At 39.3% G+C, this 15,976-nt stretch overlaps 1 protein-coding gene across 5 annotated transcripts in view; it reads left to right on the plus strand.

Moving 5' to 3' along the window:
* Positions 1 to 10,393, plus strand: part of LOC133536161 (nucleus accumbens-associated protein 2) — a 119,483-nt gene extending 109,090 nt beyond the window's left edge. For all 5 annotated transcript variants that reach the window (XM_061876429.1, XM_061876427.1, XM_061876426.1 and 2 more), the window contains 4 exons: positions 80 to 256; positions 2,935 to 3,040; positions 3,249 to 3,346; positions 6,108 to 10,393. In XM_061876429.1, coding sequence (XP_061732413.1) covers positions 80 to 256; positions 2,935 to 3,040; positions 3,249 to 3,346; positions 6,108 to 6,637 — 911 coding nt within the window. In that variant the 3' untranslated portion in view covers positions 6,638 to 10,393. The remainder of the gene's footprint in view (positions 1 to 79; positions 257 to 2,934; positions 3,041 to 3,248; positions 3,347 to 6,107) is intronic.
* The last annotated feature ends 5,583 nt before the right edge of the window (positions 10,394 to 15,976 follow it).

A 15,976-nucleotide genomic window follows, 5' to 3' on the forward strand; every position in this document is an offset into this window, starting at 1 on the left:
AATACATTGTGATGTTCTCTGATGTTTGTGTATCCATATTGAAAACTTAGTCTCAACTTATTCCCATCACTCTCCCCAGTCCCAGACAAGCCCGACATGGCGGGAGTGCCACTGGCCTTGGAGAACCGCAACTGCGTGCTGATCCGTCGAGACCTGGTGGCGCTGCCCGCCAGCCTGATCAGTCAGATAGGCTACCGCTGCCACCCTAAGCTCTACACTGAGGGCGACCCCGGGGAGAAGTTGGAACTAGTTGCTGGTAGGCACTACACACATTGTGAATGTACTGATACAAATACAGTGTTAAACAATCAAAGAAAATAAAGATAGGCAATCTAGGGGTAACTGAGCAAAATCACTCTGCTCATCATGGGTGAATTACATGAGGTGAAATAACACATCCAAAAGTCTGTAATAGAACTATCAATACGATACAAAAGTGAGTAGGGGTTGAGTTAGCACACGGGTTGGTTCTCCCACTTGTTATTGCTTGTCACGAGAAGGCGCTGTCTCTCAAATTATTGTGAAAATGTACAAAATTGCTCAGCTACATAGTCTTCTCTGGAGTGAGCTAGTTGAACTTGAGGTGAGAGGACTTTCTGTGTTTTATATGTCAAATAATAAGTATTGAATTCTTCAGTATTTTTTTGAGGGGAGGGGGCTTTTACGCAAGGTTTTCATAACCCAAAAAAGGTTTACCCTTAAAAAGTGTAAATAGTTGAGATTGATATTAGCTAACTGACTATCAGCTCTACACAGTTGTTAGACTTAATGCGAGCAAGGAGTTCCATTTATCACATTCTGCTTGAGGGTGGTTATCACATATATTCATATACAGTGTTAATATTAATGCTGTCTTTTTAAATCAGGTTAATCCCACTTTTAAATTTTGATTAAATGCCGTAAATGACTTGCTTGCATAAATCAAACTAACTTTAAAAAAGACTCACATTATTTTGACACAAATGCAATTTTATTGTCAGAATGTTTTGAAATGCATGCAAACACTCTTACAGACATCACTCATGAGACGATTTAATAAGTATTAACAGTTTTGGCCATACTGTAAAACTTACAATTGTTGCTTGGAGTGATGAATGGAGAATCCATACAAGTAGGAATGTTGTGGATGGCTAGAAGAGTGAACAGTATACATACAGTATATACATTTTTTTTTGTGTTGAGGTCAGCGAATAAAAATCCATAAATTAGCTACTCTGTTTTGTTCAAAGAGCACGAAAAAAGTAGCGGCTTATGGTCCGGAATTTACGGTATCTGTACATTTTTAAAAAGACAATTGTCAACAGAGTGCCATTTTAGTTTACATTGGTTAAATTCTCTTTTCATTTTATTTTTACATTTTATGAATGTTTATATGTACATTTGTATTGCTTAAATAAGTGGTGCTACATTGACTTTAGAGTTTCCACTCTGCCTTGTTATTGATATAATATGCTGTGATTCCAAAGACATGCACCTGGGGATACGTTGATTGGCAACACTAAATTGGCCCTAGTGTGTGAATGTGAGTGTGAATGTTGTCTGTCTATCTGTGTTGGCCCTGCGATGAGGTGACGACTTGTCCAGGGTGTACCCCGCCTTCCGCCCGATTGTAGCTGAGATAGGCGCCAGCGCCCCCCGCGACCCCAAAAAGGGAATAAGCGGTAGAAAATGGATGGATGCTGTGATGTGTTAATAAGCATTTATGGTCCTCCTTTTATTTCCTCGCCATCTGTACTCTGTGTTGGCATCGCCCAGCATTCATTTCAGAGGGATTTACACATTCCTTTCTATTCTTAATTAAAAATGCAAAACAGGACAATTTAGGGAATATTATTTGTCTGATTTGATGAAAACATCCAACAGCTACGGCTTCAAGGATGAGTACAAAGTAAGTTGGCGTAATAACTTCCTGTCATCTGTCACCTATATTCTGTATCCGTCTTAGAATATTGTTTCAGCTCGTAGGGCTGCAGCTATTGATTATTTTAGTAATCCATTGGGATCTGTGAATCCATACTTAAATATTGATACCATCCTCCATTCAAAATATCGATATTTTCGATACTTTTGTTCAGGAGTTTCCAAACTTTTTCAATCAAGTGCCGCACAAAGTGTGCGGGGGGCGGGGCCATATTGATATTTTATTACTTAAAAATATTGAAAACAGATATAGTAAGCTTTTTATTATTGGTGACTAAGTATCTTATTCCTTTTTTTTACTATTTTATTTTACAAATAATGAGGTGGCACAGGGGTTAGCGCATGTGCCTCACAATACAAAGGTCCTGAGTAGTCCTGAGTTCAATCCCAGGCTCGGGATCTTTCTGTGTGGAGTTTGCATGTTCTCTCCATGAATGTGTGGGTTCTTTCCGGGTACTCCGGCTTCCTCCCACTTCCAAAGACAAGCACCTGGGGAAGTGAACGATATTTATATAGCGCTTTTTCTCTAGTGACTTAAAGCGCTTTACATAGTGAAACCCAATATCTAAGTTACATTTTAAACCAGTGTGGCTGGCACTGGGAGCAGGTGGGTAAAGTGTCTTGCCCAAGGACACAACGGCAGTGACTAGGACGTCGGAAGCGGGGATCGAACCTGCAACCCTCAATTTGCTGGCACGGCCGCTCTACCAACCGAGCTATACCGCCTGGGGATAGGTTGATTGGCAACACTAAATTGGCCCTAGTGTGTGAATGTGAGTGTGAATGTTGTCTGTCTATCTATGTTGGCCCTGCGATGACGTGGTGACTTGTCCAGGGTGTACCCTGCCTTCCGCCCCAATGCAGCTGAGATAGGCTCCAGCACCCCCCGCCACTCCAAAAAAGAAAAGCGGTAGGAAATGGATGGATGGATGACTTGGACATAAGAAGAGCACAATAGAGCCAGATTATTCAAATGTTTTATTTCTCTTCTCCCACACCTTTTTTTCCACACAGGTACACAGGTGTTCATGACTCGAGGACAACTCATGAACTGTCACCTCTGCGCCGGCATCAAACACAAAGTTTTGCTGCGTCGTCTCCTAGCAACGTTCTTTGATAGGTGAGTCACGCACAACACTTTGTAGGAATCTCTAAGAGTCTTTTGTGATTCCAAACACTCTTGCTGTTGTCACAAAAGCCACTTTCACACTCCATCTGTGGCCACATTGGGCAATGCGGTCTGCAGTGTGTCCTCATGCTTGCATTTGCTTGGTGATCCCGTCCTGTTGCTGACTTTGCCCCCTGGTGTCTATTCGCCCACATTGCAGAAACACTTTAGCCAACAGCTGTGGGACGGGTATCCGCTCCTCCACCAGCGACCCCAGTAGGAAACCCCTAGACAGCAGGGTCCTCAACGCTGTCAAACGTAAGTGAATTCAAATCAAATCAACTTTATTTACAAAGCACATTTAAAATTTACCACAGGGGTAGCCAAAGTGCTGTACAATGGACAGGTTAAAAGATAATACGAGGACCGAGCAAACAACACAACACAAACAGAACATGGTAAAAAAATAAATAAATAAAACATAAAAACAGGTTCACAGCACGTGTATAATGGGGCGCCATTGCAGGATGGATATCACTTAGTGTTAAAAACCAAGGAATAAAAGTATGTTTTTAAGAGAGATTTAAAAACAGGAAGAGAGGAGGCTTGTCCAACACTCAGAGGTAGGTCGTTCCAGAGCTTGGGAGCAGCAGCAGCGAAAGTTCTGTCACCTCTAAGCTTCAGCCTTGTGTCAGGGACCATCAGTAGATCTTAGGGATCGAGTGGGGCAGTAAGGCTGAAGGAGGTCGGAGAGATGTTGGCGCGAGGTTGTTTAGACATTTAAAAGCAAATAGAAGGAGTTTAAAATTGATTCGATAACGCACAGGGAGCCAGTGAAGGGACGCCAATATAGGGGTGATGTGCTCACGTCTGTGGGTCTGTGTTAGTAGACGAGCAGCAGAGTTCTGCACGAGCTGCAGGCGGGCGAGGGAGGCCTGGCTAATGCCTACATACAGGGCATTGCAGTAGTCTAAACGATTCGAGATAAAGGCGTGAATTAATATCTCGAGATCATGTCCTGACAGAAGCGGTTTCACTTTCGCTATTTGGCGTAATTGATAAAAGCTTTTTTGAACGACGCTGCTGATTTGTTTTTCGAATTTAAAATCTGAGTCGAACTTTACCCCCGGGTTTGTGACACAGTCGCTGAGATACGGGGTCAGGGTGCCGAGGTCAGAATTCTCTGAAATTGTTTCCACATAATAACAATATTCAAACACTCGTAGTATTATTACCATACATAAATAACTGAATAAAAATGTTTTAGTAATACAAATATATTTTTAAATATATATATATAATATATATATATATAGGCCCTGCGATGAGGTGGCGACTTGTCCAGGGTGTACCCCGCCTTCCGCCCGATTGTAGCTGAGATAGGCGCCAGCGCCCCCCGCGACCCCGAAAGGGAATAAGCGGTAGAAAATGGATGGATGGATGGTTATATAATATAGTTTTTAAGGATTTTTGTGTCGAAATGAAATAAAAATATGATCATTAATAACATTTATGATAGAGAGATTGCAAGTTAACTGTGGTATTCACTACACCAACTAGCAGTGGGGAAGGCTCTTATCTCGAAACACCGGTAAGCTTAGACCAGGGGTTCCCAAACTTTTTGACTTGGGGGCCTGCGATAGGTTAAGACAAGATTTTGGACGTTGACGGGCTGTATTCGGTCCGTAGTTTGGGGACCCCTGGCTTACGCACTCGTATCCCGAGGTACCGCTCTAGTTACATTTTCATCAGTTGGTTTAACTTTGTAAAGTAATTTGAATGAAATATTTAAATCAAAATAAAGTATGAGAATATATGACAAACATTGCATAAAACAGTTTATAGCTTATTGGGTTCTGTGACGGCGCTCTTAACTCAAAACACTTGTATCTCAAAATAGTGTCTTCTATTGAAAATAATTTAATAATTATGTACAGCATCTACCTTGGAGAGTGGACTTTTGTGATATCTTCTTCCAGCTGCAGCACCGTCAAACACACTATCAGCAGCTTTTCCGCATTATCATGGATAACTGTACACCTATTAGTTAGTATTTTGGCATCGGTGGCTGGCGTTAGACTCATTCTGTTTCAATATGGTGCAGACTAGCATTGCTATTACCAAATTGTCGATCACTAGCTTTAAGCCAATGCCAGCAAATGAGATCAAATGTTTTGAGTGGATCATTCGGGGTTCACCACCATGGCATTTGCTACGCCAACTAATGGTGGGGATGCTTATAACAATAATTCTTGCTTGCAACTTAAAGCATAACAATTAGCTGAGACACAGCTACGAGCTCAAAACAATCTTAAGTTGAAACAATCTTAAGTTGAGGTAACACTGCATGTCTTTTTTTTTTTATATATATTTGTATTTATCCCTGCACTTTATAAAAAAAGACAATAGATAATATTAGGTAAAAAATAAATAAAAAATTATGCGCCTTGACATTAAAATATAAAGAAATGTTCTTTTTTTTTTTAAATATAATTTTGTTGTCCAGGGTGTACCCCGCCTTCCGCCCGATTGTAGCTGAGATAGGCGCCAGCGCCCCCCGCGACCCCGAAAGGGAATAAGCGGTAGAAAATGGATGGATGGATAATTTAATTTTTCTGAGTAGGTTTAGTGAGACTATAATTGTGTCTCAAGTGGTACATTTGGCAAATGGGTTAGTGCCTCACAATACGAAGGTCCTGGGTTCAATCCTGCGCTCGGGATCTTTCTGTGTGGAGTTTGCATGTTCTCCCCGTGACTGCGTGGGTTGCCACCGGCCGGGTACTCCGGCTTCCTCCCACCTCCAAAAACATGCACCTGGGGATAGGTTGATTGGCAACACTAAATTGGCCCTAGTGTGTGAATGTGAGTGTGAATGTTGTCTGTCTATCTGTGTTGGCCCTGCGATGAGGGGGCAACTTGTCCAGGGTATACCCCGCCTTCCGTCCGATTGTAGCTGAGATAGGCTCCAGCACCCCCGCGAGCCCGAAAGGGATAAGCGGCAGAAAATGGATGGATAGTGGTACATTTTTTTAATTGTTCTGAATGAAATAGCAACTTTGTTGTGCCTTCTCTTTTCCAGTCTACTGTCAGAATTTCAACCCCAACTTCAAGGAGAGTGAAATGAATGTGATTGCTGCTGACATGTGCACAAACGCACGGCGCGTCCGCAAGCGATGGCTGCCCAAGATCAAGTCCATGCTGCCCGACGGCATGGAGGTGTACCGCGCCGGCATGGCAATGGCCGGCGGCCCCGCGGGTCTGGGGCTGGGCCTCGGCCCCATCCCCCAACAAGGGGTTCCCCTACCCTTCGAGCCCGACTTCAAGACCTTTGAGCAGAGGCTGTATCCCGACCGTAAGGACCCTCTGAGGACTCATCCACCGCTGGCTGACGGAAGCCCAGGCTCGGCGACGGCCGGAGCGGAGGCGGAAGCCGCAGGGGGTGGAGCTCAGGAGGAGCAGGATGAGGATGAAGATGAAGCCAGCTTAGAGACCGTCAACGGATCACTGGCGGCGCCCGCCTTGATTCCCGGCGCTGAGGCGGGCACTTGCGGCGACACCTCGTCCGAGCAGGAAGGTTTCGGACAAGGCCTGAGGGTGAACGGACAGTGAATGTTGGCGTCGTGAAGTTCGCTTTTAACCTTTTTGCTTGTCACTCTCCTCCACTGTGCTTCCTCCAGAGAAAATATCCAGTGCAAGAAGCTTGTGATCTGACACCACAGGAATTGGTCACACTGAGGTGAATGTGTACACGTAACGATACACGTAAAAAGCGGTCCAAGCAAACATAGGCATGGCATCCAGATAGTCGCTCGCAGTATTGACCGAATTGAATCACACCCAATCCGTTACTTTTTGGACACAAAGGCAATTCTCTTGTCTGCGGTTTATCGACTGTCCAAATGTATCCCCAATTCCTTATTTCTTTAGAATATGTGTAATTGATGCTAATTAAAGTTAAAGTACCACTGATCGTCACACACACACACACTAGGTGTGGTGAAATTATCCTCTGCATTTGACACATCCCCTTTTTCCACCCCCTGGGAGGTGAGCAGTGAGCAACAGCGGTGACTGCGCCCGGGAATCATTTTGGTGATTGGTTATGACAAATACGCTAATGTGTATTTGAATATATTACATTTACAATAGTACACATTAGTATATAGCAGAAAAACATGTTTTGCCTCCTGAGCGTATTTAACAGCTTACTGCATCCAACTGGAGGACACATTCGTCCGTTCTCAATGTTTTCTGTTTGCAAAACACAAGTCACACATCTCACGCCTTCATATTCAGTGTTATTTTAAAAATATATAAAATCTTAACATGGGCCAAAATTGTATTTTCTTTCTTTAATTATGATAAAATAGTGACCAAGTTTACAGTAGATACACTACAAAAGAGTTATATGGTTACATTATAAACACAAAAAAATAAATGTACGACAAAAATAAACTCACAACATTACGAAAAAAACTAAATTATGTTCTAAGTACTTTTTCGAGGAACAAAAAACATACATTTTTTAAAGTGCTGTCATCTGTTTATTTTTTTTAAATCGGATTAATCACACCTTTCGATTTGCATTAATCATGATTAATCACAGTAAATGACTTGCTTACATAGTTTAAATTAACCTAAAAAAAACACCCCAATTTTTTTGACAAATGGGAAAAAAAAATTGTCAGAATGTCACAAGCAAACTTTTTTAATGTTTTGCTTGAATATATGAATATTTATTTGCTCAAAACCTGCTAACCATTTTATCTGAAGTACTGTCTGGAATTATTTTGGAGTGAAATTTGGCAGCAAGCACACAGTTGGAGTCTCCTAACTTATCTCAACTCACGCCACTTTTAAATTAACCAACCGCGGTTAACGTAAAGTTGCATGTGTGCTCAAAATAAATTGTGTGATTAATGTGCAATTATTTATGATAAATGCGATTTTTTTTTTTTTTTGGATCAACCACGAGTTAAGTCATTATTTTTGACTTCTTCAATTTTTTGATATATTATTTAGGGCTGTCAAATTGATCAATCTCATGTATCGTAATAATCACGTATAAACGCAGCGCAACCATTTTAAAATAGCATCCACTAGCAAGGACACTACTTCTTCATCGCTGGTAAACCTGCAGCAACACCACAAAAAAGTTAAGCAACGCTTTTGTAGCAGCTGTGATTAATCATGATTAATCCAGATTTAAAAATCTGATTAAGAAATGTATTCATTTCACAGCATTATTTACATCAAAGCTGTATTTATTTTCCTAAATAAAAATATAATTTTGCAAAGTTTTTTTTTCAAGTTACTACCTAATAATAATAATGGTATAACCTAAGCTGACTAAATCAGTATTTTTTTTAAAAAAAATTTTTTAAAGTTTGCAATCATAGGATTTTTTTACATTGTCTCTTTATGATTCATTCACAATAGAAATTAGTAGTTACATTTTTGTTTTTGGCCACACTAATGAATGCTAGCTTTTGGTTCGTGTGGAAATTTTGACATAAAGTTACCTGAATTTTTTCCAACTTATAAATGTAGTGCAATCTTATGACTTTATTCTAAAACCTTAAACACTTTTATTCCACATTTTTGGAAAATAAATCAGTGTGACTCTCATACTCCTTTGTAGTATACATATGCAGTATAACAATTGGAGCATACCCCGTGGGATACACTGTAGTCATCTGCAGTTTTTTTTTTGTATTCCCTGTGATGCCTGTGTCTGCCTTGGACCGCCATTTCCAACTACACAAACCCACACACGCGTACATGCAGTGTAGATGCTAGCCGATGCATTTAAAAAAAATCCATGCAATGCAACAATGCTTTTAAAGTACAATAATCTTGTCTTGGGGTTAAAAATCCTGAAGAACAAGCACTCAATGTTATATTGCATGCGTGGCTACAAATGATGAAGAACAGTTACTCATTAACATCAAAGCATCCACAGAGAACTGTGATTAATACATCAAATGACTGTTTGAAGTTATTTTTTTTATTTTTTTTTACTGGGATCTTACCTCAGTGTGTTGGAACTGACCTGGGTGTCACCCGGAAACGACTGTCGCGTCCCCGGTAAGACGCACAGCGCCTGATTTTTTTCAAGAAGCCCTTCAGTTGTCCCTTGATGTGGTTTTACATCCACATGGTCCTTCTTTCATCCTGTTATTTTGTATTGTTCCAGAGGGGAGGGTGGGTAAATTATTGAATAGAAGCATATTACACAGTACAGCTGGCTTATTGTATTTGCACTCAAAAAGGAGAAATTATAAATTTTCCAAAAGAAGCGACTGAATTTGCAACTGAAAGTGTCCTTTATGTTGTCCCAGGTAATGTGTTGATAAGAGGTCCTATTGTTTTAGTAGGGGGGGCAGTGTCCAATATGGATTTGAAACTTTTTTTTCTTTTATTATTTTTCACCCCCCAATTTATTCCTGATTAATGTTAAATAATCATTGTTTTCATTGATCAAGATTGACAGAAGAACAAAAACGATCAAAGACAAAAACCCCAACACATGTTTGTTTAGTCTAAAAACGTGCCATTCCCGAGGTTCTAGAAGAAGCTTTAAGAAAGTCCTGCACAAAGGTGTACAGGGTTGTAATTGCACTTGGTGATGTTTACAATGTTCTCTCATGTTTTTCTTTTGTTTGCTTGGGTCACTTAGAACAGGGCTATAATAGAAAGGAATGGCTGAGATCCCAGGATGAATGTAAATTTTAGCGTTGCTTTGGCAAAGTGGTCATAAGTAGACATGTTTTGGCTTTATTTTGTTTTTTAAATGTTCCTAAAAGGTCTTCCAATAGAGGTTATATTAGCCTTTTCTCTGAAATGAATAGAAATCTGAATGAGTCTAATCTGCCGCCTTTTAGCACTTTCTTTTTCTTTTTTCTTTTTAATCGTTCTCATACTAAAATGACATGTATTTCTGTATTTTCTCAAATAGTGGCCTCTTTCGAGCAGTCTAAATTTGACAGTTTGTGGGTTGTTTGCATCAACAAATCAACGTTTCTCCCTAAATAGAAGTTTGAAAAGTTCGTATAACACATAATGCTCATTTGCATGGTTTTACAGTACGGCCGAATGGAGGATTTCCAATAAATAAAAGCTTAACAGTTGATAAAAATATTGCTAACAAAATGCACATACTGTAGGTGAGGTCTCATGGCCATGCAGTAAGTGCAAATTTAAAAATAAAACTCTGTGTAGATTACACATTAAGACAAAAAAAAACGTTTTTGTGTCCATGCAGGAACTTCAAAATAAAAATACAATTCAAACATCAATCAAACAAAGGGTTAGTTTGGAAAAAAAAAAGACTAACAAAGTCCACACATCTTAATTACCCTAAAAGGGTTTACAAGAAATCACTAAGTAGATTAAACATAAGACAAACAAAATACTCATTGAAAAGGTCCTATGGCTGTGCAGCATGTGTAAAAGGGAATAGAATTAAGCCATTTTAGGGCATTTCCTGAAGTGAAGGTTTTACTTGAAAATACAAAGTGGATTAAACATTAAGCTAAAATACATATCAGGTTGGTTTTATGGCCGTGCAGCAAGTTCAAACATGAATAAACCTCAAACAAATGATTTCCATCAAATAAAAGGTTAATTTGTAATTTTAAAAAATTAGTAAAAGTACACATGAGCATGGTCGTGCAGAAAGCGAAATGTGTTTAAACTTCAAACAAATGATTTCCATCAAAAATAAGTTGACTGACAAAGTGCGCATAGCTGTGGTCTTATGGCCGTGCAGCAAGTGCAAACTCAAACATCTTCCTCAATAAACGGTCAAAAGGAAGCCATAAAAGCCGGTTAAAACGTACCAAAAGATACATTAAGTATATCTCACGACCATTGCGGCTAACTCGAATAAACTTTAAGTTAACATATGAACGCCAGCGCTCTCCAAATGAAGTGTAGAAGAGAAACCACTAAGTTGATCAAATGGACAGAAGCATTGTCTAGAGCAGGGGTGCCCATTACGTCGATCGCGAGCTACCAGTCGACCGCGGGGGGTGTGTCAGTCGATCTCGAGCCAGGCTTTTAAAAAAAATAGACCTAAAAATTAGTGATCATCAATCTTCACCAAGACGTCACTTAAATGACATTCACGGTACCGGAGGGTCTTGTGAGATGACGCTGGCTGCTGCAAGATCATTATTATTAAAATATGACCGAGAGGAAGGCGAGAAACACTTTTTGTTTCAACAGACTCTCGCGCCGTACCTTCCGTCAAAACTCTAAAGGCCGACTGCACATATTCTATCTTCACAATAAAAGCCCTGCTTCATGCTGCTTGCGCTAACTAAATAAGAGTCTCGGAAAACTGGCGTGCACAAGCGATCCCTCAGAAAGCAGCGATGTGCACGCCAGCTTTCCGAGACTCTTATTTTGTTAGCGCAGGCAGCATGAAGCAGGGCTTTTATTGTGAAGATAGGAAATGTGCAATCGGCCTTTAGAGTTTTGACGGAAGGGACGGCGCGAAAGTCTGTTGAAATAAAAAGTGTTTCTCGCCTTCCTCTCTGTCATTTTTTCATAATAATGAACTGGCAGCAGCCAGCGTCATCTCACAAGACCCTCGGGTGCCGTGAATGTCAATCAAGCAAGTTACGGAATTTGCCGCCAATGTTTTTCTTGTAAAGTGTATGGAAGCTGGATGAATTAGATGCCAAAAACCAACTACTTTCATGTGGTATTGTACAGAAAGGACAACTTTTTTTCTCCTCCATTTGAAAATGTGGGCGTTATCATCATTACTGTCTGATTCCAATCAATGCAAGTCATCAGAATCAGGTAATACACCAACTTATATTCTTGTCTTCGTGAAAGAAAGACATCTATGAGTTACACATGCTTGTATTATCATTAAACACATTTAACTTGTTTACAAAAATGTCTCTTTCATAAATAAATAAATATAAATGATATATATAAATGAGGTAGATCCCCTCGAGTTGGTCAATTGAAAAGTAGCTCGCCTGCAGACAAAGTGTGGGCACTCCTGCTCTAGAGATGTGCAAATATTTAGAAAGTTAAGGCAAATTAATGCATCTCTCCAAATGAAGGGTTGGAGGGAACGTGTGCATAGGCATGGTCTTCTGCCCGTGCTAAAAGTGCAAACTCAGTAACCGCAAGGAAACTATTAGTAACCAGCTCTTTTGAGGCATTGGCATGATCTCTGCAGTTGAGCCACTACTTGAGTTAATATTTCAACTTAGCACTGTTCATCAAATCACCCATGTTTAGTTAGTGCAACTGATACAGAGCAATATATTTGATTAGACTTTAAAACCCAGTAAGATAAACGACTTATTAAGGAACAAAGTGTCAAAAAGATATGGATATGCTCCACTGTGGTGAAGCTGTGCCTTAAACTATGACGGTGGAAGTATTAGCTGTAAAACCATGCGCACCTTGACTGTACGACTGAGTTAAATGCGGTCTGCTTTTCCTTGTTTTTATTGATGCTGTAATTATACTGAAACTAACCTCCAAAACAGCGTAGTGTTTTGCCTTATTAGGTCATAGCTGCCACCTTCAAAAGTCAGTATATTGCTTGTCTAAATCACTTGATTTATTTCATAGCTGGTCATTAATTATTCAAAAGTGATGTTTCCACTATAGCACCAGAGTACACTTACTTGTAAATAAATATGTACATGGCTCAAACATAGGGTTGCGAATGTGGAATGAATTGTGAATTATTATGAATATTCGCTAAATCAGGGGTCCCAGTTTAAAAAAAAAAAAATAGAATATATATATATATTTTTTTTGTTACTCTCGGTGTCACATAGTCTAAAAAATAATTTTTGCATCAATAACTAAAAAAAAATTTTTGCATAAATAACGTGACATCGGCAAAGTGCACGCTCTTTCAGTCATTTAGTGCGCAAGGAATATGTATATATGTGTGTATATGTATATATATGTGAATATATATATATATATATATATATATATATATATATATATATATATCTCTGTGTTGGCCCTGCGATGAGGTGGTGACTTGTCCAGGGTGTACCTTGCCTTCCGCCTGATTGTAGCTGAGATAGGCACCAGCGCCCCCCGCAACCCCAAAGGGATTAAGCGGTAGAAAATGGATAGATGGATGGATATTTATACATATGTGTATGTGTATATATGTATATACATATATATATATATACACACACATGTTTATGTGTATATGTATGTATATATATACACATGTAAATATATATATATATATATGTGTGTATATATGTCTATATATCCATATGTGTATGTATGTGTGTATATATATATATATATATATATATATATATATATACACACACACACATGTATATGTTTATATGTATGTATGTATGTATATATATATTTATACATACATACATATATGTGTATGTTTGTACGTACATACATAAAATGTATGTGTGGGCCGGGCTGTACGTATGTATGTACATACGCCCCCCAGCTAGATTGTACCAACCCAATGCGGCCCCCGGGTCAAAACGTTTAGGGACCCCTGCTCTAAATACTTTCAGGGTTGTTTTTTTTAAGTCCGTTAAAATGTAATTAAGTACTTAAGACCAAAAAAGGAAAAATAACGCGCCCCCAAAAAATTGGATTTAAAAATAACCGCCGAAAATTCTGATTTTAAAATGTTTTTTTTTTTTATATAATTTATATCAATTAAATGTTCAATTATTGTTCATCTTTCTGTCCTTTTTTTTGAAGAATAGCCACATATCCACGGATATTGCCCGCCAGCCAGCGTCCAACCAAAATCCGGCCCGCGGGAAGTCCCAAGTTTAAAAAATATACCGTATTTCCTTGAATTGCTGCCGGGGCGCTAATTAATTTGAAACCTCTTCTCACTCCTGCGCTTACCAAAGGCATGCGGTAAAAGTAAGCATGCGCTAATTATTTTAAAACCTCGTCTCACTCCAACACTTACCGAAGGTATGCAGTAAAAATTTGAGTGTGATGTAAGCTTGGACCTTAAATCCTACTGAATAGTTCTTAATCTTCTGCCTTTTGTCCGATTTCAAATTACCGGTATTGAAATCAGCCTCCTCCATTTTGAAAATGATGACAGGGGAAGTGTCACTCGCGACGTCACGAGTTTGACCAGGCGGTAATACTAAGCATGCGCTAATTATTTTGGGAAGCGAGTTTGACCCGGCAGTAACTCAAGGCAGGTGCATACTATATGCCCTGCGGAGGAAATACGGTATATAGTTTTGGGGGGGGATTATCCATCCATCCATCTTCTTCCGCTCATCCGAGGTCGGGTCGCAATTATTTTCTTTTTAATTATTTTCTAAAGCGCAAGGGAAAATATATATATATATATATATATATACATAAAGCTCTGCCCCTGGCCAAATTATTTTAACCCAATAAGGGCCGCAAGTCAAAAAGTTTGGGGACTCTGCTCTAAATACTTTCAGGGTTGTTTTGTTTTTTTTAAGTCTCTTAATATTTAATTAGGTTTTAAGACTGAAAAAGGAAAAAAATAACCCCCCAAAAATCGGATTTAAAAATAACCGCCAAAAATTCTGATGGAAAATTTATTTTTTTATATCTCATATATAAATGTCCAATTATTGTTCATCTTTCTGTTATTTTTTTTTTAAAGAATATCCATAATTTCTGATGAATTCACCTGCATTCTTCCAAAATCATTGCATGGTCTTAGAGCCGTGCACCAAGTGCAAGCATGACTGAACTTCAGGCAAATTAATACTTTGTCCCAAATATGTGGAAAACTAATCACAATTTTAGTCAAACTACAACAAAAAGATGGACATGCAAAACGTAATATTTTCAGAAATCATACTTTTACTTTCATTGTTGGCTCATTATATTGGATGTGCTGCTCTTATTAAAAAGTTGATGTCACTGGCAAGCTATTGACTAAATCAATAAATAAATCCTTAAGCGTATTCTAGCGCGAAATACTTAGAAAATTAAGTTGTTGTTTTTTTATCACACCCGTTTCAGGACATTTCTTTTTATCCTTTGTCAGTGCCACCTGAGAAACTCTTGAGAATGTCATGACAAACTTTTACCGACTGAAAGTTGTGCTGTGTTTCATTAATTTGGAAATCATCCCTTGTCGGGGTGGGGGAAAAAAGACCCTTTACTTCAGATGTTCATGGAAAAAAAAAAAAAGAACTTGCTTGCTTCATTGGGCCATTGCTGCATCCTCCACTTGGTGTAAAGGTGTGTTTTCTATATGCAAAGAGGAGCTTGTACCATACAAATGCATGCCATTCAGACCTAACCTAACCCGATGAAACCTCTTGACCTTTTTTATGCACCTGGTGTTCATGTAACTGCAGACTGTGAACTCACGCAGCAGGCCGGCTTGTCATTGTTTGGAAAACACTCTGGCCTTTTATTGAATGTTTTTTTTGTGTGTGCGGCAGCAAGAAGAGCGGAAATAGACCATAAACTCCCTTGTTGTGCATTTGAACCTATAGAAAGAAATGCACTAAAAAAAAAAGTTTGAATGTGTCCTTGAACCAGCACTTTAGAGTGATTTAGAGAGAGAAAAAACACAACAAGAGTGTCATGTAATGGCAAAAAAAAAAAACTTAACAAAAACGAGGCACCTTTATTTAAAGCCATGTGTTCAGAGCGCTGACAATCAGGATGCACTTTGGAGGGAGGAGACGTGACGTGAACTGCTGTGCTCTCGCTTCTTTGCTTAGTCATCCTCCCATCGCTCATCGGGGGTGGGGGGGGGGGGGCGTTGGTCGTAAATGTGGATGAACGACAAAAAAATGATATTTGGACTCATTTCCTCGGTGCTTTGTGAGCAGAGCTGTCCTACTGATTCGGACCAAGACTCTTTAAAAAAAAAAAAAAGGTAAGCGTGGACTAGTCTGGAGAACGGTCCTTAAAAGAAAGACTTAAAAAATCATGCAAGCTCCA

This window comes from Nerophis ophidion, linkage group LG17 (assembly GCF_033978795.1).
Source record: "Nerophis ophidion isolate RoL-2023_Sa linkage group LG17, RoL_Noph_v1.0, whole genome shotgun sequence".
Taxonomy (NCBI): domain Eukaryota; kingdom Metazoa; phylum Chordata; class Actinopteri; order Syngnathiformes; family Syngnathidae; genus Nerophis; species Nerophis ophidion.